General features: G+C 47.3%; 1 protein-coding gene across 1 annotated transcript in view; it reads left to right on the top strand.

The window, feature by feature from the left end:
* Positions 1-22,378, top strand: part of Sorcs2 (sortilin related VPS10 domain containing receptor 2) — a 478,299-nt gene that overhangs the window by 177,179 nt on the left and 278,742 nt on the right. Inside the window, exon 2 of the mRNA XM_004655993.2 lies at positions 5,612-5,679. Coding sequence (XP_004656050.2) covers positions 5,612-5,679 — 68 coding nt within the window. The remainder of the gene's footprint in view (positions 1-5,611; positions 5,680-22,378) is intronic.

The following is a 22,378-nucleotide window of genomic DNA, read 5'->3' as shown; positions in this document are numbered from 1 at the left end:
ACAAATGTTTTAAGTTATTTTGTCTAACCTCTAAGTTGAGTTATCTTGTGATGGCATAGACCATACCTGACTCATAGACCATACCTGAAGCATAAAAGAAGGCATGTTTTATCCTTTAAATGTCTAGTAGCTATAAATACAGGCAGAATCTGTTACTAGTCTTGAAAATAATACAAATCTAAACCAATTAGTTTAACCTAGAAATTGTCAGCGAAAAGACAAGTTAGACAGTATAAAGTCTTGTCACCTGTGTTTGAAGACATCTTTGATTAGGTTAGGTACCTGTGTGGGTACCAATTACCCAGGGAACACTGGAGGCAGAACCACAGAGCTTGAAATTATTTTTCTCAGATGAGGACCTTGTTTGAGCACAAGTCTGTACCCTAAAGTAGGGAATATATCTTAATTTTCTAATAAGCAATGGATTTGGGATATCAAAAAAGGAGACAGTTGGAGCAAGGTGTGGTGGTGCACACCTTTAGTCCCAGGACTCGGGAGGCAGAGGTAGGAGGAACACCATGAGTTCGAGGCCATCCTGAGACTCCATAGTGAATTCCAGGTCAGCTTGGGCTAGAGTGAGACCCTACCCCGAAAAAGAAAAGGCGGGGGGGATAGTTATTTAAACAAAATATTGATTTAAATTATTTGATTACGCATCATAGAGTAGAAACTGGTTATTGTTTAGCCAAAACAACCGAGCTCTAATACAACCCTTGACAAATCTGTCTTGAAAGAGAAAAGGCTATTTGATAACCAATGTTTTTGGCTTAATCTTGGACAGCACTTAATCTGATGTACATTAGAAATTTTTATTAACATAAAGTAATTTTATGTCTTACCCATGACTTAAAATTGATAAAGCTTAGGCAAGCTATTCCAACATATTTTATTTAACAGGAGGATAGAAGTTACAGTGACTGAAATTAAATCATTTAACCCTGGGAATGCACACCCTTTCCCAAAGGCTGTTCAGTAGGAAAGTTCAGGCCTTCAGAGGCAAGGACTGCCCTGGTTTACTTAGTTTTTTGGTTTTTTTTTTTTACTTAGTTTTACCTAAGTTTACTGGGTGCTAAGGAGGCGGCCAGGCTTACTGCCTACTCTCAGGAACCAGGCTGCTGGGTACTGGGTTTCTGGTCTCCTTGTTGTGAGAGGGGCCTCTGGAGCACAGCAGGCACAGGCTCAGGGCTTCAGGTCACCATGCACTTGGCCTCAGCAGTGAGGTTCTGGGAAAGCCCTCTGCTCAGTGCTCTGGAAGTAGCTGACCTGGTGGGGGATGGTGTGAAGCAGGAAGATGGACTTGATGGACTTGTACATGGTGATGGTATATTGAACAGGACATTGTTAGTGAGGAAGTCATTCCATCTAGCAAGTGGAGAAACAGACTCAGAGAGTTTAACTACACCACACTTGTTTTATTCTAACCAGTCTGAGGAGATCTAACTGCCCAGATGACCTGACAAAGGAAACATGGCATTCTCCCACCCCACCAAAGCTGTGCCCAGGGCAGACCTTGGCTATTCAGTCTTGGCCTTCATCAGTCCAGGGTGGAGGCTCCCTTGGTTCCTGCTATCCTCTCCACTGTGTGACCGAGATCTATTAATGTTGCTTAAGGACCCTGGACTTATGGCAGCTTCGTATGAGCAAGGAGCAGAGAAGCCATCCACCCTGGGCCTGGCATTGAATTGGTGTTGTAGGCAGAGTGGGCTGTGGGGACCAGGGCCCTGAGGCACTCTCCATGAATGAGTTGAGTGTGGACTTAGGGGTTCTTTCCCTTTGTGGGGAGAGGGCCCTTGGTGGCCACCCTGGGCTGGAATAGACCATTCCCTGGAATGCAGCCAGATTCAGTGGGTGCTAGGGTACATGCTAGATGGGATCTTGGGTGACTCTACCATTTGTGGTCCTTTCCAGAGGCTGTGGGTCAGATCTGGTAAGCACCCACACTTCCTTCCCTCCCTGCCCTCCATGGCCATGCTTTCTCCCAGGAGCAGGTGGGTGCCTAGCAGGATGGGTGAGGACTAGCATCTGGCAGACATGTGCTCTCATACCAGGTCAGTCCAGGGAGGTGTGGGGGGGGGTGTCACTGTCCTGTGAGGAGCCTGCAGGGACTGAGTTCCTCAGGACTAGCTGCCTGGTTGACAGTGTGCGGGACAAAGTAAAACCAGAGACCTCAGTTTAGATCTTGGTCAGAATTTTGGGATGGTGACAGCAGAGGCTGATAATCAGGTATGGGTGCTGCATGGCTGCCCAGCTTACAAACCAGTTGTCTCTCTCTGGCCTCTGGGGACTCTCCAAGCAGGGAGGCACCCGTGTGTAAAGAGGGCAGGGCCCAAGGCCCCCTAGGCCCTTAGGTCCTCAGTTTGGGTACAAGAGGTCCTCACTGTGCTGTGTGTGATGTCAGGCAGACCCTTTGGCAGCCTGATGCCTCAGTTTCCTCAGCAATAGAAGGAGAACAGTTGTAGAAGCTTCTCCCTGTGAGGTCTGATAGTGCCATGCCAGTCAAGGTTCAGGACCATGATGTGTGACCCACAGAGCAGGTATCCAGTAGCTGTGAACCAAGTACAAAATGGGGACAAATGGTTGCTCTGCACCTTTGGAGCCCAGAAAACTAAAAGTGAGATGAGATGCAGGGGTGACAGTAAGGAGTGATCAGTGATCCCTCTGCTGGAGTGAGTTACTGTTACTTCCCTGTCTTCTTGGTCAATCCTGCCAATGTGGGCAGGGCTTCTGTGGGCTGTAGGCATGGCAGCCTCAGGCAGGGGATCCCCATGATTGCCGTTCCCTGGGCCCACTTTCACATTCCTGCTTCTTTGCTACCCAGGTGAAAGCATCCACAGCTGTGGAGACCCACAGGGGCCTAGAGACTGCTTCTTGGAGGCTTATTTCCAAAGCTGTTAGCCAGGACCTTAGGAGGGCATGTCACAAATTTTACTTCTTTGAACCCTTCTAATACAATTTCCTCTGAAGCCACTTTGGGCATGGTGCTGAGGTGCCCTCGTTTGCATTCAGGGGCTCGGGATTGCATCCAGCTTGGTGGCTTATGGTGGCCTGTGGTTTTGGCAAAACACTTGTGTTCTCTATGCTTCAGTTTCTTCATCTGTGGAAGGGACAGTAAGGCCACTCACGGGCCCAGGTGTGAGGAATTAGGTGGGTAGGCCCTGTGGGTAGTTCTGGCACATTGGGGCAAGCCCATCACTTTTGGCAGTTATGCCTTTGGTGATGGGTCTCCCTGTGCTGCTTTGTCCCCACAGACCAGGGAAGTGAGCACATGAGGGTGGCAGGTCATGGGCCAGGGCCGTCCTGATGTTTATCTTCTCAAGCTCTAGATTGCATGGTGCCCTATTTGTTGTAATTCCTTCACATGGGTGACCCAGGTCTCCAGGCTTGGGAGCTCACACACTCATTTGGCTTACTGAGACAGGGATTAGATGGTGTGTTCTCTTCCTGGCAGGAGAGCAACTCATGACTACATGGTCAGAGTTTGTAGTATTGATTTTTGTTTCTTAGAGTAAAACAGCCCATGTTTCTTTGAAGAAGTGATGTGTTTGTTATGTGGCAGACACCGTACCCAGTACTGGGAACATAAAATCAGACAAGGTCCCCACCCTCATATGCAGGAAAGAGCTATGATCTTGATGACGTGAGAGAGCATAGGGGTGCTAAACCTAGTGTGGAGTCTGGGAGCCATCCTGGAATCAGCATGGTATAGACAGAGATGTGAAGATCATGAGGAATGACCAAGAGATGATGGGGTGGCATTGGGATGAGGGTCCTGTGTGACACACAGCCTGCGCATAGGCCTGACTGGCCAGAGTGTACCATGAAGTGTGGTCCCTAGTCAGGACTCTCCCTGGGTGGGAGCATGGAAGTAGACTTGCTCAGGAACCATTCCCAGCAGCAGAATAAGTCCACACAGGCAGGAGCTCTGGGGAAACCACTTACCTCCCCAAGGGCCAGCTTCTATGTTGAGCAAGGCCTGGGACCACAGCAGAAGGTAAGCTCTAGAATTTGTGTCTTGTTTTAAAATTTTATTTATTTATTTCCAAGGAGAGGGAGAGAATGGGCCTGCCAGGGCTTCCAGTCACTGTGAATGAATTCCAGGTGCATGAGCCAATTTGTTCATCTGGTTTTTACATGGGTTTTGGGGAATCAAACCCAGGTTGTTAGGCTTTGCAGACAAGCACCTTGACTGCTTGGCCATCTCTCTAGTCCTGGAATGTGTGTCTTAATAGGGCATTCTGGACAGGCAGGTAAAACCTACTTTGAGGTCCCTTCCAGCTGTCACACTCTGGCTCCTCAGAAACCCCCTGGGGATAGCATACCATATGAACTATAAACTAGTAGGTTAAGAACACACTTGTCTCCTGCCGCTTGGTGCTCTGTCACTCCCCCCTGCCTCCTCTTGTCTCTGACTTAGGCAGGCCATGAGAGGAAATCGCTTTGTTTGGCCCAAGGCACAGCCAATCTCGCCTCTGTTGACAGGACCTTGCTTTTCTCTTTAGTCATTAGTGCCTCGCAGCTGTGCACTGTCCTGCTCTGACACCCTCTCCTCCTAGCTTCCTGCTCTAATGATCTGGTAAATATAGACACTTAATCAGCTAGCTGGCTGGGCTGCCACAAAGATGTCCCAAGGACCTGGTTCCCAGAAATTTCTACTCACAATGAGGGAAGAGCACCAGATGGACATAACCTAATTAATTTGGGGTCATCATATTGGCCAATGGCCACTGTGGGAACCAGGGGGGTCCCAGTTCATCTTTCAGGGTTCCCATGACAACAGAATTGTGAGGTGCTACTAATATGGACTAGTAGTGGGTAAAATGCAATTTGATGTACATGAGGATTCTGCAGCTAGAGAAGTAATTGTGGATCAATCTCTCTTTCCCACTGGCTGATGACTCCTCTTTCCCCTTTTCTTTTGCTCTTGCACTGGTTTTGAAGAACATTGAATACTTTTAAACACATTTATTGCCATTTCCTAAACAGTTGTATTTTCTGCTTAGCTTTGTTGTGGCGGGGGTGGGAGTTCTCCATGAGTGTTGAGTAAATTGAGAACAAAATAAGTATATATTGCTGATGATGTATGGACCTTCTCTGGCTGCCTCCCCCACCTCCCAGCCCCGGTCATCACTCTGCAGTCCAGGACACGCAATGACAGCATGTTCGCAGGGGCTGACTTTTCTCTGGGGTGGCAGCCTCCTGCAGACAGCTGTTTCTGTGAGTTATAGGGGTACTGATGCATAAGTGGGGACAGCCTGTCTTTAGATGCTCACCAAGTGAGTTTGTGCTCATACCGGGATCAGAGCCTTGTGAAAACTTTAGCCACAATTCAGGATTGTCCAAGGTTAAGTTTAATGATTACTGGCAAAAATAACTGTGTGGAGCCCATCAGCTGGGATGTCCTCAAGTTATTCTGAAGAGAAGAAAGAAGTTACAGAGCAGAAACAAGCCTGTGTCTAAGCAGGGCCTTTGGGGAGCTGTATTTGAGAGGCCCCAAGAATGTGTGTGTGTGTGTGTGTGTGTGTGTGTGTGTGTGTATGTGTGTGTGTGTGTATCCCTTTCTGAGAACCTCAAAACCTGCTGATATCCACTTTCTTTTCTCTTGACATAACAGGTCATCTTGATCCTGACGAAATACTATCATGCAGACATGGGAAAGGTTCTAGAAAGTTCTCTATGGCGGTAAGTCAGCCCAATTGTGAGCCTTTCTCCTTCTACACCTACCTGTCTGTCATCATCTCCTGAGCTAGTGGCTAAGGACAGAGTCCCAGCTTGGCTCAAGCATCTCCCTACCACTGATAGCCCCACCAATTTTCTGTGACTAGAAAGGCATAAAGCAGATGTTGAAAGCAGATTAGGAATTTTGTCAGTGGGACAAAGGACGCTGGCGGATGAACAACTATTCTGAAGGCTGCTTTGCTCACTCTCCTTTTCTTTCTGTTGTCCTCTCTTCATTCCTTTGTCTCCTCCCTGGAGGAGGAGGCTTGTGTTGTGAATTCAGGTCAGTGCACAATTCTCTTACTCTGCTCTGGGCTCCACAGGCAGTTCCTGAACCCCTCAAAGCTTTGGCTGGCCTCATTGTTGGGATGGGCTTTCTTTCTTTTGGGATTAGCCAAAGAGCTGTAAATAAATAGCCCACCAAAGCAGGATATCTTTTTATATGTGAAGTGTGAATTCAGCCTGAGGACATTAGGCCTTCTTTGATGTCTTCAAGAGAGGAGGAGAGGAAGATTGGAGAGACCATTTTGGTCACTGTCATTGTCATTGCAGAGGGGAGGGCCTTCGTGATCTGTGCCATTGGTGTCCTCTTCCCCTGAGGATTTTGCTTCTTTTGCCATGCTCAGGGTGGAACTATTTTGGCTTTCAATGTGTATTTTTTCTAGTAGTGATTAAATTGTTTTTAATTCAAATTTAGAAAATACCTACTGATCAGTATTGTTTATTTATTTGTTTGAGACAGAGTCTTACTCTAGAGCCTGGGATGGCTGCAAATTCATTATCGTTCTGCCTTTGCCTCCAAAGTACTGGGATTACAGAACTGTGTACCCATGCCCCCACTCCTCAGAACTGAGAGAACCACCACACCTAGCAGAAATGGGTTTAGTTTTAGCTTTTCTTTTTTAACCTCTTTCAAAGTAGTTCCAAAACCCATTCAGTTGGGTTCTGCTAGAGAGACCTCTCTGTGATAGATATTGGGAAGATGTTGAGATGTTGTCTTGAGTTAGGGTCTTTCCTATGCAGGGAAGAGTGTCACCTGGGGCCAGGTGGCCAGTCACTGTGGGGCTCAGGCTACTTAGAGTCCTAAGTTTTTGTCACTCACCTCCTGACATAACATATTGCTCCTTCAATTCCATGGCCAACTCCAGGAAGTGGGGTATGCCATTGTCACATTCTGACATAGAAGACAAGCTCTCTTGACATGATCCTATTGTTTTCTATGTTCAGATGCTGACTCTCAAAAGGGTCTTGCTACTCCTGCACAGGGAGGCAAGTCTACTGTTGCTGTATAAGAGCTGAAGTAGCACAGAAGTTAAGTTCCACTGGTCTCAGCTTCTCTGAGGAGCTGCACTTGAGGGCTGGTTTGGGGCCATCACCACAGGCAGGGGCAGGCACAAATACCCCTTACTGGTAGGTGGATGGTTCATGGAAAAATGTTCCCCTTGGCTATGTGGATGGAGGTAATTTAGTCTTTTCCTTCCCTAAATAATATTCCTTAGTTACCTTATTGGAGGACTTGGCATTATAGTCAACACCTCAGGGGTGCCAGTATTTGGCTGTTTTACCGAACCCATCTGCTTGGATGCCTTCCCTAGGGATTTCCAGCATACTGGCTTCCTCCACTATGGCATCCATCTCATCTGGCTGAGGAACAGGAAATAGGACTGTCTGGAATGATGTTTGTGACGTGAGCAGCCTTGTTGGTGCAGTTGGCACTTGGTGTAATTCATGCCTCTATGGGACTTCATAAGGTGTAGGGGATGGTGGGAACAGGCTTCAGTGAGCACCCCTGAGTGACAGGCTCCAGGAAGAATCCTTTAGAATCAGGTGAGGAAGCCCTGGGGCTATCCCGCAACCCAGAGCTGGAGCTGAGCTCTGCCTCCTCAGTCTCCTTAACTATGGAGGGGGCCGAAAGGCAAGAGAGGGAGGCTATAAGACTGAACGAGAGATGAACAAAACATCCGAGAAGAGCACATCATCTAAATATGGATTTTTCCCCAAAGCGAAGCAACAGATTTTAATTTTCAATGTTCCTTTTTCATCACTGTCTCTCTATCCAGACGTTTCCTCGCCTTTATTAAAAATGCATGCAAAAACATTAGTCATTTCAAGAAACTTCTCCCACATCCTTCTCCACTGGCACAATTACTTTCTCTGTTTATATTATCTTTTTTATGCTGACATAGTTACATAGATGTAGATTTAGACTGAAATTCCTTCTTTTTCACTTACAGACCAACCGTGCTTCTAGCTTTGCCACTTTGCCCCTCTTGCATCATCATTTCTTGTATGGCTGCATACAGACCCTCGAGCTGATACTCAAAAACTCAGCCACGCTCAATTTGAAGCTCCTCTAGAGGTGAAGCCTACAGCTTTCCTTTTCATTTGTACCCTGAAATGTATCTAGCAACTTTGGCTCCTAAGCCTGACAGAGTGGCTTGACAGGGCTGCTGAGCACCAGCTCCTTCTTGGAGAGCAGTGGGGCTGCCACCGGGGCAGGACCCTGCACCCACAACGTCGGCTGGACACCTTGTCTGAAACTTGCCAGTGTGTTATTATTCTGGCTTGCATTTGCTTGACTCCTGGTGAGGAGGAGCCATTTCCCTGCTTAGCTACTCATCACTTTGGAGTGTTGTCTGCTCTTGAGTCCTTTCTCCCAACCTACCTTAGGATGGGAGATGGGAAGTCAGCTGTGGGTTATTCCTTGGTTTCCATACACCTCTATCTGCCTTTGAGGCCCTTGAGATGGAGTGTGCAAATGCCTATGTCTGGTGAGCATATATTAAATGGGATTATTAAAAACACACTTATTGAATGCACACAGAACCTTCCAAGTATTCTCCTGTGTAATCACAATAAATACATTTTTAATGACAGGTCTGGTATTTGCACTAGAAATGGCTCTAGGAAATCTAAGCTGAATGTATTTTTAATTGTCTTGTGTTTCATGGGTCTCACGTCAGCAACATCTCCCTTCTGGCCTCCATGACAGTGCCAGACTCCTCTTCCTGCAAGTCCTTTGTCAGCATCGGGCTTCTAGAACAGAACAAAGGGTTTGGCAGTGTGGAGCAAGACCCTTCACCTTGGAAGGCCCTGGGTACCACCAGTAAATTGAAAGCTTCCCACTCCTCTCTCCCTGGCTTCATGAGGCCTGGCTAAGCCCTCCTCACTTAAACCGGGACTGGCAAGAGAGTCCACACTGTCTAACTTGACAGCTGTCTGGGTATGCTGGACAGACCACCACCTAAGGAACTTAAACAACAACTGTGGATTCTTAAAGGCCTGAGGGTCAGAGGTCAAAACCATGGTTTCACAGGGTAGCACTTCCGCTGGAGGTTAACAGGGAGGCCTTTCCAGTCCCTGGCAGTTCTCAGTGCAACATCACACATCCTTGCCTCCATGCTCATGTGTCCCGTCTCAAGACACAGATTCAGGGCCTAGCCAGATAATTCAAGATGATTTTATCTCAAGACCCTCAACTCAGTCGCATCTGCAAAGACCCCAGGCACAGGTGTGGGGTCCAGAATGTACATACCTCTTTTAGGGGTCACCATTCTGCCCATGATACAGCCCATCACTAGCCTCTGGGGATTCCACCTGGATTGCATTTCCCAAATGGCCCATTTCATTCCATGTCCTCTGCCCCTCAACCACACTCTTTCTGCCTCTTCATCCACAGCTAGATCCGTCCACCCTCCCCAGCTTCCCACCTTACCACCACCCACCCTGTCCTAGCAAGGCTCAAGAGCTCAACATGTACATGTCAGCTCGTCCTGCTGACTCTGCTTCAGTAGCTTCTCATGGCCCACACGATTCCAACTCTTCCTCTATCCAACCTATAGTCCCCAGGTGAGGGGTTGGCAGGCAGAGTGTGGAAGAATGGGGGTACTCCTGGTATTTCTGGAGAGTTTATGTGACATTTGTATTGGCTTAGTAGGAGACCTGTAGCAGTTCTAGGATAGAGAAGCAGCATGAACTACAGAAAGTAAGATCACCACGTTCTATGACTGCCCACCCACCCTGCTCCACAGGGAGGGACTGTTAGGTAGGTCCCATGGCTCAGGTACTCAGGCAAGACGCAGAGGCATTCACTGTGGTGAAATGAAGACACCTAAGACTCCAAGTATTCAAACTAGGGCCAGCTTTAGGGACAGCTTGGTCCTCTGAAACAGAGGAAGACAGCCCTGCAGGCAGGCAGGCCCTGAACAAGTGCTCCATGCCTGAGATCTGGGTTTCTGAACCTTATTCTCCTCTATTGTCCCCAAGCTTTTTAGACATCATTTTCCTAATTGCCTCCCACTGAACTTTGGTCTTGTTGAAATACCACTCTGTGCGTGTCCTTTATGTCTGCAAATCACCAGATCTTTCACCCCCCCAGGACCAGTGTTGGCCACCTGGGAGTGCTGTTGTCAACAGGTAAAGGGCGTATCTTAGAGAAGCAGGCTCCCGTCTTCCCTGCCCAGAAAATGGTCTGGATGAAGTGTGAATTCGTTGTTTGGGTCTGGGCAGTGGCCTGAGACTGTGTTTTCAACAAGTTCAGGAGATACAGGTGCTGCTGGTCCATAGGGTAGTAGGTTGTGTTGGTTATGGGTCACCTAGAAGTCTCTACAGTGCTAAGCAGCCGTCTGTTGTAACTTGGATCAGACTAGACTCTGCCCACACAGGGGCCTGGGCATCCTGCCTCCACCTGCCTGGCATGCATATGGCATTTAGTGCTGACTCCTCACCTTCATTCAGTTCATCTCCTTTAAGAAGCCACCCCACCAATCAGTGTAGAGATCTGCCAGGCATTCTTTATCCCTTCTGTCACTGAAGTATTGATGTTCTTGCTTATGGTGTTCCGATCCATTAGGACATAAGCCAGTTGAGGATGGAGACCATCTTGTTGAGCACAAGATGTCAGAACCAAGCACTGAACTGGTACAACTGATGCATGCTGTGCTTGGGATACATGGACAGATGGAGAGGTAGATGAAATGATGGATAAGTGGGTGGTGGTAGACAGATGTATATATGTATGTGTGTGTATGTATGTGTATGTATGTATGTATTATGGTCAGCTCCACATTGCTGACATGAACATTGAAACCAGGTACAGTTTGTAGGAGAAAGGGTTTATTTCAGCATACAGATCCAAGGGGTATTCCATCAATGGCAGAAGAAGCTGGCTCCTACTCATAAATTCAAGCAGAGAGACACCACCAGCAGCCAGCACCACAAGCAAGCACAAAGGACAACAAGGGCCCCAGTCAGAGCTCAGAATCCTTTCTGTATACCTTTGGGCTAGAAATCAGATCCACTCCAGGTGATTCCTTAGGGCTGGACTCTAGGATCTACTCCTAGTGATACCTCCTCCAGCCAGCAGTGGAAGCAAGCTTTAATACAACTCCCAAGTCTATTGGGGGGCATACACTCAAACTACCACAGTATGTATGTGCTGGTAGGTGGGTGGGTAGTATGTAGATGGATGTATGGATTAATGGGCTGTAGGAAGATGGATATATGAATAGATGGATGGGTGTGCTGGGTGGATGGATGGATAGGTGGGTAGACTGATGTATGGATAAATGAGTGGATTGATGGATAGGTGGTATGATTTGGGGAAACATTTCTGGGATCTTGAAGACCCTCATGTTCACATGAAGCCAGAAGCACTGAGTTGGCTCTGATGTTGTCATAGACAGGCTGGGCATGTTCTGAGCCAGGCAGAAAAGTGACTATGACCCACCTTCCCATGTGCTCCCTCCTTCTTGGGAGATAGGCTCCAGAATGCTGGCTGTCTCACACTGAAGGTGGCTGTTGGGCAAAGTGGATTTGAAATAGGGACATGTTCCTACAGCTCAGAGGACTCTACGTGTGCCATGCCTGGACTAGGGTAGCATTAAAACTTTGTCAAGGCAGGGCGTGGTAGCACACGCCTTTAATCCCAGTACTTGGGAGGCAGAGGTAGGAGGATCGCTGTGAGTTTGAGGCCACCCTGAGACTGCATAGTAAGTTCCAGGTCAGCCTGGGCTAGAGCAAGACCCTACCTTGAAAAAGCAAAACTAAAAGAAAAAAAAAAAAAACTTTGTCAAAAACCAAAAAAAAGAAGAAGAAGCCGGGCATGGTGGTGCACGCCTGTAATTCCAGCACTTGGGAGGCAGAGGTAGGAGCATTGCTGTCAGTTCGAGGCCACCCTGAGACTATATAGTAAATTCCAGGTCAGCCTGAGCTAGAGTGAAACCCTACCTTGAGAAACAAAAACAAACAAACAAACAAACAAAAACCAACTTTGTCAACCCATCATGCCACAGTCACATTTGATCTTGGACAGGGCCTTTAGCCAGGGAGCATTGGGGTAGGATGGCCCCAAGTTTCTTTCAAAATCATGTGGCTTGGTTGTGTCCTGTTCTCTCTTCTAGTGCTACTTTAATTATGGAGTCTTTGGTATTTACAGAATTTACTCCAGTAGATCACATGCTTAGGGCCATTTAGTAGAGCAGACTAGTACTCATGAATGTTCAGTGATTCCCCTGCTCATCTCCCTTGTTTGGGGTCATATGATTGATGTGGCCAGTGGATGGTAATTGGAAGTAACACAAGGCAAGCACTGGAATTTACAGTGTCATTAGTTGCCATAGTGGAGCTTAGTCCAGCTCAGCTGGTTATGTAGCTTCTCAGTTTTTTCATCTTTGTGAGATCTCACCCTCTTTTGAATATGATGTATGTATGTGCATGTTTGTATATGTGTGGGTATACATATGTGTGCCTGTGCATATGTGCTTTTACACATGGAAATCAGAGGACAACCTTGTTGTCCTCCTCAGGTACCCTATCCACCTATTTATGAGACAGCGTTTCTAATTGGCTTTAGCTCACCAGTTAGGCTAGACCAGCTGGTCAGTGAGTCCCCAGGAATCTTCTATCTCCACTTCTCCAGTACTGGGATTACAGGCACATGCCATCACACCCTATGCTTAGAGATCAAATTCAGGTCTTTATGCTTGAGAGGCAAGCGGTTCACCTACTGAGCTACATCCCCATGCCCTTCATCTTTTTTTTTTTTTTTAAAGAAAAATACTATGATTGTAATGAAATGCACACTGTGTCTTACAACCCCACTGCCTACCTAAAAACAATCTCAATATTGAACTTGGTGTGGAACATTCCATTTATGTTTTGTATCTTATAAAACAAGAATTTACAAACATGAAACAAGATGTAAATCATGATTTATATTAATTCTGAACAAGTTCCTATATTCTGTCTGTCATTAGTCGTTCTCTGTTCAGCTCGCTTTAAAAGTTGGTATGAATGACATCATCCCACTCCTGGTGTTTGATTTATATTCCTAGCTTTCTTCTGGTGATTTACCCATGTAGTCATGTAACCTTGCTGATTTATGCATTCTCCTGCATGGGAGCAGATGGGTGATTTGGATTCCCTTGAGATGTTGCTATTCTAATCAGGAATGCAGCCAGCTTCAAGCCATGTCTGCAGGTAGGTATTGGGATGGGGTTGAGGGCCAGCTCAGCTTCCTCTCCTTCCCTTTCTAGCTTATCAGTGAGCTACTCCTCTTCCACATCCTTGAAGTCACCAGACTTTGCATGTTTGGACTTGTGCTTTGGGGCTGTGGCTCAGGGTCTGATGTCACATTTACTCCTGAGATGATGCACACCTTCCCATGTTCACTGGCAAATGGGTCTCCTTGGTGTGATATGCACAAACATGCACAGCTGGTCCCCATCCCCTGCTATTGGGCTTCTTAGCTCTTTCTTGATCCCTACTTCTCCTTGTGAGAGGTCCAAGACTTCCCAATCTCCTGAATATCAAGATATATCTCCTCTGAATGTGACCTGACTCCTCACCTACCACACTCTGTCCCTCACTCTTGCCCAGCACCTCCATGGAATGTTGTTTTTATTTTTATTTTTTTTTATTTTATTTGAGAGCGACACACACAGAGAGAAAGACAGATAGAGGGAGAGAGAGAGAATGGGCCCGCCAGGGCTTCCAGCCTCTGCAAACGAACTCCAGACGTGTGCGCCCCCTTGTGCATCTGGCTAATGTGGGACCTGGGGAACCGAGCCTCGAACCGGGGTCCTTAGGCTTCACAGGCAAGCGCTTAACCGCTAAGCCATCTCTCCAGCCCCATAGAATGTTTTATTATGCCACAGTTATGACTCCAAGTGCCAGTCTGCAAATAGTAATTTTGTGGGGCAGCACATCTGTCAGTATTCTGCCAATTAGGCCACGTAACAAGACACCCCAAACTCAGCTTTTTATTTTCTCAGCCCTTGGTCACCCACTCGAGGAAGGGTGTGGTGGGGCTTTCACTTTAAGCCATTGGCTTTGGCCTCCTCCTCCATGGGTGTTCCTCACTGACAGGGATGGGACAGAGGCAAGACATTTGTCCTCATGTGTGACCCTGGAGCTCCAAAGCCAAGGTGGCCACTGAAGCACAGGTTCATGGCTTCTGCTCACTTGGCATCTGCAGGAGTTCCCTGGGCCAGAGCAGCTTCAGGGTCAGGCCCATAGAAATGGGAGCAGGGCAAGGAGATAATGAGGATGAGGAAAGTTTTCTGATCGAAAAATATCATAGGTACATGGAACTGTTTCCAGAAAAAATAGTCCATGCTCTGTGCCATATTAACATGCTTACATGGAAGAAAGGTGACTGGTTTCCACAGAGAAGTTTGCAAGCTCTCCCAGGCCCACTTGATTTCACAGTCTTTAATTTTCATTCCATTGCATTTTAAAATCTTAACTTTAATTATTTGTTGATTTTTTTTTTCTATGTAGGGTCTCAGTCTATCCCAGGCTGACCTGGACTCACTACGTAGCTTTAGGCTGGCCTCAGACTCAGTGATCCTCCTACCTTAGTCTGCTGAGTACTGGGACTACCATGCCCAGCTACTTGTTGAATTTTTGTTTCTGTGTAATTTTACTTATAAGCATTAACACTTAAGTTTTATTTTTCTTCTGTTGATCATTTCCTGAGTCAGAGTTACACAGAACATGCACTGGGAAACTGTCTTCTTGAGTAATTCTGTCTTCTAAAAGAGCTGACATCTGTTGTTTACAGACCACTTTTAGTCCCCTTTTAAGGTTACCATGTTGTTATATCTTTGTGTTTAAAATTAGATTTGATCATCTTTCTATAGTGTCTCCCCTGATATTGTGTTATAGTTTGAACCCAGGGCCCGACACACACATAGCACACAGTCTGCCCCCTATTTTGATAGAATGCATCTCAGCATCCTGTGACATGGATGCCAAATGGGAGGCATTAGAGAGGTAAAACCCAACAGCGTGCCAAGACTACTAGAGCTGTCTGCTATCAAATTCCAGAGTCCTCTGTGGAGACAGATATCATCGAGGGGAAGTCCAGGGCTCACCAGTCTTGAGGATTAGGTAAACAGCTTTGAGGGCAGGGTATGCCCGCTGGGCATCTGAGACTCCCAGAGTATCCAGCATTGCCCAGAGTGCTGGCAAGGCCTTGGAAGTACTGGAAACTGAGTTCATGGAAGCCGTAGTTCTTAGAGGGAAGCATGGAAGGGTCAGGGTGAATTTGTTCTATGCTATCAGACAGGTGACAGTCATTGTCTGTTCCCTTGGGGTCAGGCTTTGGTGTGGTCTGTGCCCACACACACAGCTTGTCTTTTCTCGTGTTTCTGTCACTGCCCATCATGGTAAACTTTTTCCCTGGGGAGACACAAGCACTTGTCTTCACCCCCCATAGGGCTCATACAACAGACCAAAGTACAATTATGCCAACAGCAGCGTGGTGAACCAGTGAGTTTAGGGGGGTTACTTACAGAGCAGGGTAAGGGGTTGCTCACAGAGCAGGGAGACCCCAAAGCAGCTACTCCACCATGAAGTCTCATCCCAGCGCAGTGGCTACCACCCACCACCCCATCACCACTTCGGTGTTGCTCACTGTTGGAGGAGCCCTGTCACTGTCTTCCCTCAGCCTCGGGCGAAAGCTTGCTTACAGAATACAGAGACCTCAAAGCAGTGCTTCAGTGGGGCTCCTTGTCCCTTGACCTTTTATCCTGTATATACTCTACCTCCCCCTGAGGCCATAAAACATTGTGTGCTATTTCATAGAGCTGGCATGGGGGATGCCTAAGCTCTCATGTGGGGTCTGATGACTCTCCCCATGCCCTTCCCTCTATAGGGCAATGTCAACAGGCTCAATTTCAAAAGTCTCCTGTGAGTGGCCCCAGCTGCTTTTGATAAAGCTGGCAATAGTTATTTACTGTTTTCAGTGCAGAGGAATTTGCCATACAACACTGCCCTGCCTGGTGGCCTCATGAGCTTCCTATACAAGGCTCTGACTTGGATACAGACCCTATGGCTATTACAAAGATGGCTTTCCAAGCATACATGCACTTTTGAGAAGCAGTGGAGAGGTGATAGGGAGGCAGGAAACAGATCTGTGATCCCTAAATAGTAATATTTCTTGAGCATTACCAACACAAAGTTTGATTCAAAAAAGACTTGGGGCAGATAGGAATCACAAAAGAGGCCCTGACTTGAAAGCTTTTGGTGTTTGAGCCTAATCAATTAATAATAATTCAGTATGAAAAAATAATAATTCAGTATGAATCAACTATATGGGCTTTGTTCTGAGACTGTGAACTGGGTGTGGCAGTGCACACCTATAATCTCAGCACTTGAGAGTCTGAGGCAGGAAGATCACCAGGAGTTGGAGTTCAGCCTGGGCCATACAACAAGTATCACGCCAGCCAGTGATCAGGATGACTGAGAGGTGATAGGACTTTGTACATACCTATAGTGTCCCTGGTTTGTCAGCAATATCCTAGCTATCATGTCTTTTTATGTGGGGACAGGGGTGGTGGGGAAGGGGTTTTTGAGGCAGGGTCTCACTGTACCTAGGCTGACCTGGGACTCATTCTGTCATTCCATACTGGCCTCGAACTCACAGTGATCCTCCTACCTCAGCCTCCTGAGTGCTGGGACTAAAGGCATATGCCACTACACCTGGCCTATCATGTCATTTGCTTTGTTTGATTATTTGTTTTTGTGGCAGGGTTTCACTCTAGCCCATGCAGCAACTGACATAGTGTTCACTCTAGCTCGGGCTGGTACTGAACTATGATTCTACTTCAGCCTCCTGGATGAGTGCTGGGATTAAAGACATGAGCCACCATGCCCAGCTCTAACATTTTTGCCTGCTGAAGCTTTCTCCTTCTTTCATTCCTTCTTCTCTCCTTTTTTCATGCCCTCTATCGTCTGTTTGTCCATCTGCTCAATTATCAGTGTTTCCTTTCTCCTTAACTTCCCTTAGTTCTACTTTCTTCTACCTGTTTTCTTCCCCTTTACCTATCTATTCATCTGCCACTGCCACCTATCCATTACCTGCCTTCCATCATTCCACTCATCCATCTTTCCAACTTTCATTTACCCATCCATCATCCCTCTACCCATCCTTCCAGCTATTTGTCATCCATCCATCTATCTAGCCATGTCCTACCCATTCTTGCTTTACCTTTGTTCCATCCATCTATTCACACACCCGTTCATCTGTCCATCATCTACCCATCCACACATTCACCCACCATCCATCCATCATTTATCTATCCATCCATCATTCATCCATCCTGATAGTTGGAGTAAACCATAACTGGCCCCCACAACTCCTAGTTCATGATGGTACAGATGAGGGACCAGTCCATGATAGTACAGTGCAGTCCACACCTCTCATGAAGCTAAGAGAGATGTCCCACGGCTGGAGTAGAGAAGACGGCCATCAGGAAAGACTTCCTGGAAGAAGACTGTCCCCTGGCCTCATATACCACAGCCTCTGTTTTCCCCCAGGACAGATCTATCTGTGTGGTTTCCAGTGCAGCTCCTCCCTCCTGTCCCTGCCAGCTCTCCTGCAATGCTCTGTGAAATCTGCACAGCAGATGCCCCCAATCCTTTACTTTCCCTACACTGCATCTCAGAGGAACAGTGGGGGCAGCACTGGCCCTGGAAGGTGATGACATTATGTATCCTGGTTCTGGCTAGACTTGTGGTCTGGCTTCTCCATAGGGCCTTTCCTGAGACTCAGATCTGGAGGGTTCACTCTTGCCTTGGGTAACCTGTCCATTGTCCTCCCTCACCCTCCTGTGTCTTGTTTACTGGCCCAGATTCCGTGGACCACCCAGGGTGCCAGAAGTGCTCAACAGGGAAAGCTGTCCTGAGAGCCAGCAGCTGTCTGCAGGCAGAGAACTTGCCTAGAGTTAGCTCCTGGTAGGCGACTGGTTTCTCTCTTGCTGGGATGGCAGCAGGCCCAGGCAGGTGACCCCGCCTCCTTCCAGATCTGTGAGACCATCCCAGATGCTTTTCTGAGAAGACATCAGATGCTGCTAGAGGGAGCTGGTGGCTATATTGAGACCAGATCCTTCTTCTTCTTCAAGGCTTCTTCCTCTGGAGTTGTCCCATCATAGTCCCCCATCTCTGGGCTGAGTCCTTCCGGTAGCCTCCGTTCCTCCTTCAGGAGCCCTTCTTCAGCCTCACAGCCCACCCTGGCCAGCCAGGCACCTCCTCTGGGTCTTTCAGGCCTGAGGAACAGTACCCCTTCCTCCTGCATGTCCCTTGTGATATCAGGTCTGCCTCCCTGGAACTGTTTTTCTGTGCTCTCTGCTCTAGCAGAGGTTTGGACCAGATTTAAACCTGGGGTCTTGCTGAGTTGAAAGACACACACAAGATACCCCCCTGCCTTCCAGTATCAAGGCCTCTCAACTTTCCACACAGAGTTTTGTACAAGGCAGGGAATCTTTAAAAGGTCCTTGATGCAGTGTTAGCAAATTCTTCTTGAGATAATTCTCCCTCAAAAAATTCCTTGCTTTTAATATGACTCATGATTATCACAGGAATTTTGGAAACTATAAAACAGATGAGGCATAAAAACAATCCTCCAGTTAATCCCACCCCATGAGATTAAAACTATTAATATCAGAGATGAATATTCTTGCCAGGCTTTTTAAGATGCAAATATATACATGTTTTATAAATTTTGAATCCCAAAGGAATTATGTATTAAACATTTTCTTATGCTCCAACATATTTTCACAAACGCTATTGTTAATGGCTATATAATACGCTCTGGCCTGAAGAAGACATTATTTATTTAACCAAGTCCTCAACTTCAGATATCTAAGTCATTTTCAATTTTCGTTATTGTAAAGATATTTAAAGAAATAGCTGTAGTTACTATCTTGCATTTCAGATTCTTTTCTTGGGCTAAATTCTCAAGAATGAGAATTTCTCTTTTGGGCATTGGGTTTCTGGTGTGTATTTGAGCACATATAGGGTTCATCTTATGCTGCTACTGGGGAATGAAGAAATGGAAGAGCCCTTCAGGCAAAATGAAAAGAAGAAAGAAAAGAAGAAGAAAGTCTTGGCCTCCTTCCCTCTGTGGCTGTATCTTTTACTAAAGAAAGGCTTGGCAAGGCGAGACAGTTGCATTTGTGGCTCTTTTTCTTTTTTCATTACCTACATTGAAATATCCCTTGTGATGTCAGGTCTGCCTCCCTGGAATTGTCTTTCTGTGTTCTTCCAGGAAGTCTTTCCTGATGGCCGTCTTCTCTACTCCAGCCGTGGGGCGTCTTTCTTAGCTTCATGAGAGGTGTGGACTACACTGTACTATCATGGACTGGTCCCTCATCTGTACCATCATGAACTAGGAGTTGTGGGGGCCAGTTATGGTTTATTCCAACCCAAAACATGGATGACTGGATGATGAATGGATAGCTAAATGATGGATGGATGGTGGGTGAGTCTTTGTATATTTCTCTAGCCTAGGCTGACTTGGAATTTACTATGTAGTCTCGGGCTGACCTCAACTCATAGCAATCCGACTTGAGCCTCCCAAGTGCTAGAACTAAAAGCATGTATCACTATGCCTTGGGGGGGGGGGAGAGAGAGAGAAAGGGAGGGAGAACATGGCCATACAATGTCCTCTAGCCACTGCAGACAAATGCTAGATGTATGCACCACTATGTGCATCTGGCTTTACATGGGTTCTGGGGAATCAAACTCAGGTCATCAGGCTTTGCAGGCAAGCGCCTTTACTGCTTCTCCAGTCCCATGTGTGGTTCTATCTACTCCTGGAGGGAGGCCTCTCTATGATCACCTATGGCCCAGTCATAGGTCAGTCACTCTCTAGGGTTCTGCACAGACCTTAAAGAAAGGGTGATGAGGGTGAGCCTGCCCCCCTCAAGACTTCACAGAACAGCAGCAGCAGAACAGATAGTCCAAGGTAGCATCCATACCTGTGGGGTGGAGGTAGCATGGTAGGATATCAGAGGGTGTGGGTCCAATTCCTAGCAATCTTGGAAACGGGTTATGAGGGATGAACAGAAATTCACCAGACAAGTGGAACAGAGGAAGGTTATAATGGGGCAACAACATGGAGCTTGGGTCATGCCCAGGATGAGGGGCAGAGGGAGGCTCCATGCTGTCTAGCCAGGCTTCCAGGGAATGTGTGCCAGGATTTTAGGGCTTTGGTAACAAATCCCCATAAACTCAGTGTTTAAGGAAACACCATTTGTTATTTCACAGGCTGGAGGTCAGAATTCCAATGGTTCTCACTGGGTTAAAACTAGGTAGATGGAGTCATGTTCCCTTCCCCAGGTTCTGGGGAGAAGCTATCTTCTGCTTAGTTCAGCTTCCAGGGTGGGGTGTCTATATCCCACCCTCAGCTTATGTGCTTCCTTATATAACCGACCCCCCCCACACACACACACAGTGAAGGCCTTCCCTCTGACCCGCCATACTGTGCATCTTGTTCTCTAAGACCGACAGGTGCCTCTTAAGTGCCTGCAATAACATGGACCCTGTACTGATGCAGGGTAGTCATCCTACCTCACATCTCAAAGCTGAATACACAGGAATTAGATACATTTTTGCCCAACTCCATAACTACATCATTGATTATGAATGAGGCACCAATGTAAGGCAAGAGCATGGGACTTCTGGAAGCTAGCCTTCTAGCAATGAGGAACTCATATAAGAGTGGGGGGCCTCGAATGACATTTGAATGGGCTTTGAATGATGGTTAAGAATTTGCCAGATAGACAAACCAGGAGAAAGAAACGCAGTGTACAAAGACACAGAGGCCTGCAGTAGCTTGTGTAGAAGGAATCCTAAGGAATTGAATATAGCTAGAAAATGAGATGGGCAGGGGAGACAGTCTGGTGCCCATTAGGGATGAGAGTAAGAAAGCCTTTTGTGCCATATAAGAGCTTGAGCTCTGCATTGGAAGTTAAGGGTGCTATGCATGGGGATTGAACAAGGAGGGCCTGTGACATGGGCAAGTGCTGGGCTGAAGCATTCCCAGTAGGTGGCAAGAAGAAAAGGAGAGGCCATGGAATGAGACAGGTAAACCATTCAGAATTGAGCAGTTAGCCCCTAGGAAACAGCTTACTTCACAGAGCCCTGCCCCTCCTCACCCTGCAGGGCTGAGTGCAAAGGCCTTGTCCTTGAGTCCTGGGACTGTCTTCTCTCCTTTCATGTCCCATGTACATGCCTTTGCCTGTGGTCCACAGGCAAACCTGGATTAAAGTCACTGCCCTCCAGGCTCACTGCATGGGAATCACTGAGTGGGAATCATGAGGCAATGTTTATCAGTTACTTTCTCATTGCTGTAAATAAATGCCGGACCATAAACAACTTAGGGAAAGGAAGGGAGTTTATTTCAGCCTACAAGTTAAGAAGGTAGAGTCCATCATGGCTGAGAAAGCATGGCAGGAGCAGGAAGGCAGCTTCTCATCTTCACATAGGCAGGGAGGAAGTAGTGAGAAAGAGAACTGCAGGCAGGGCCAGGCTCCCACCTCAAGGCCACCCCCAGTGACACACTTCCTCCAGCAAGGCTCTACCTTCTAAAGGATCCACAAGCTTCCCAAATAGTGCCATTTTGTTGGCAACCAAATGTTCAAACACATGAGTCTATGGGGGGGGGGTCAGTGCATTCAAAGCACCACAGAATGGTTTTCTGTATGTAATGCAGCTCCCTTGACTGGCTGGTAGAGTCTGAGATTGCTCGCTAGCTCCAGGCTCCCAGTGCTCCAGACATTAGCAGTTCTGTGAACTTTCATCATGGGCCTGTAGGGTACTCCTGAAAGAGTTGGCTTAGCACAGGGGTCTAACACATGCATTTACTTTATTGACCCCACGTCAGCAGCTTTCTGCTCTGGCCCAGGGGTTTGGCTGAGGTATGCACAAGGGGAAAGGGGAGCTAGCTGCCCAGTGGTCTAGAAGCTTAGTCCCTAGAATCTTACAAGGAGGTTCTCTCTGGACTGCTCTCTGAGCAATCACCAAGGCCCAGGTTCCTGCTATCCTATGTCTCCACAAACTCCCTGCCCCCACTAGGCTAGAGGTCCAGTCTAGACCTGCCTTGGGCAGAGAGAGACTACCCTCACTCCATCAGCTACTTCCATGGCTGGGAAGAGTGAATAAACAGATACCTGGGAGCAGCCTGGCTATGACAACTTGGCCTCTCTGCTGGAATCCAGTAGTGGCATCCTATACCTTGGAGTCAGTAGTCCCAAATACAAAACAGGCTGTCCCACAAACTGGCTGCAGGACCCTGGGGAGTCTCCCGGAAGGACCGGCGTTCCTATCTGTACAGAAGCATGATAGGCCCTGCAGGGTCCTTTGGCTTCTGATGCAC

Source organism: Jaculus jaculus, chromosome 11 (assembly GCF_020740685.1).
Source record: "Jaculus jaculus isolate mJacJac1 chromosome 11, mJacJac1.mat.Y.cur, whole genome shotgun sequence".
Classification (NCBI taxonomy): Eukaryota; Metazoa; Chordata; class Mammalia; order Rodentia; family Dipodidae; genus Jaculus; species Jaculus jaculus.
The sequence above is the reverse complement of the archived record's forward strand: the minus strand, read 5'-3'. Positions and strand labels throughout refer to the sequence as shown.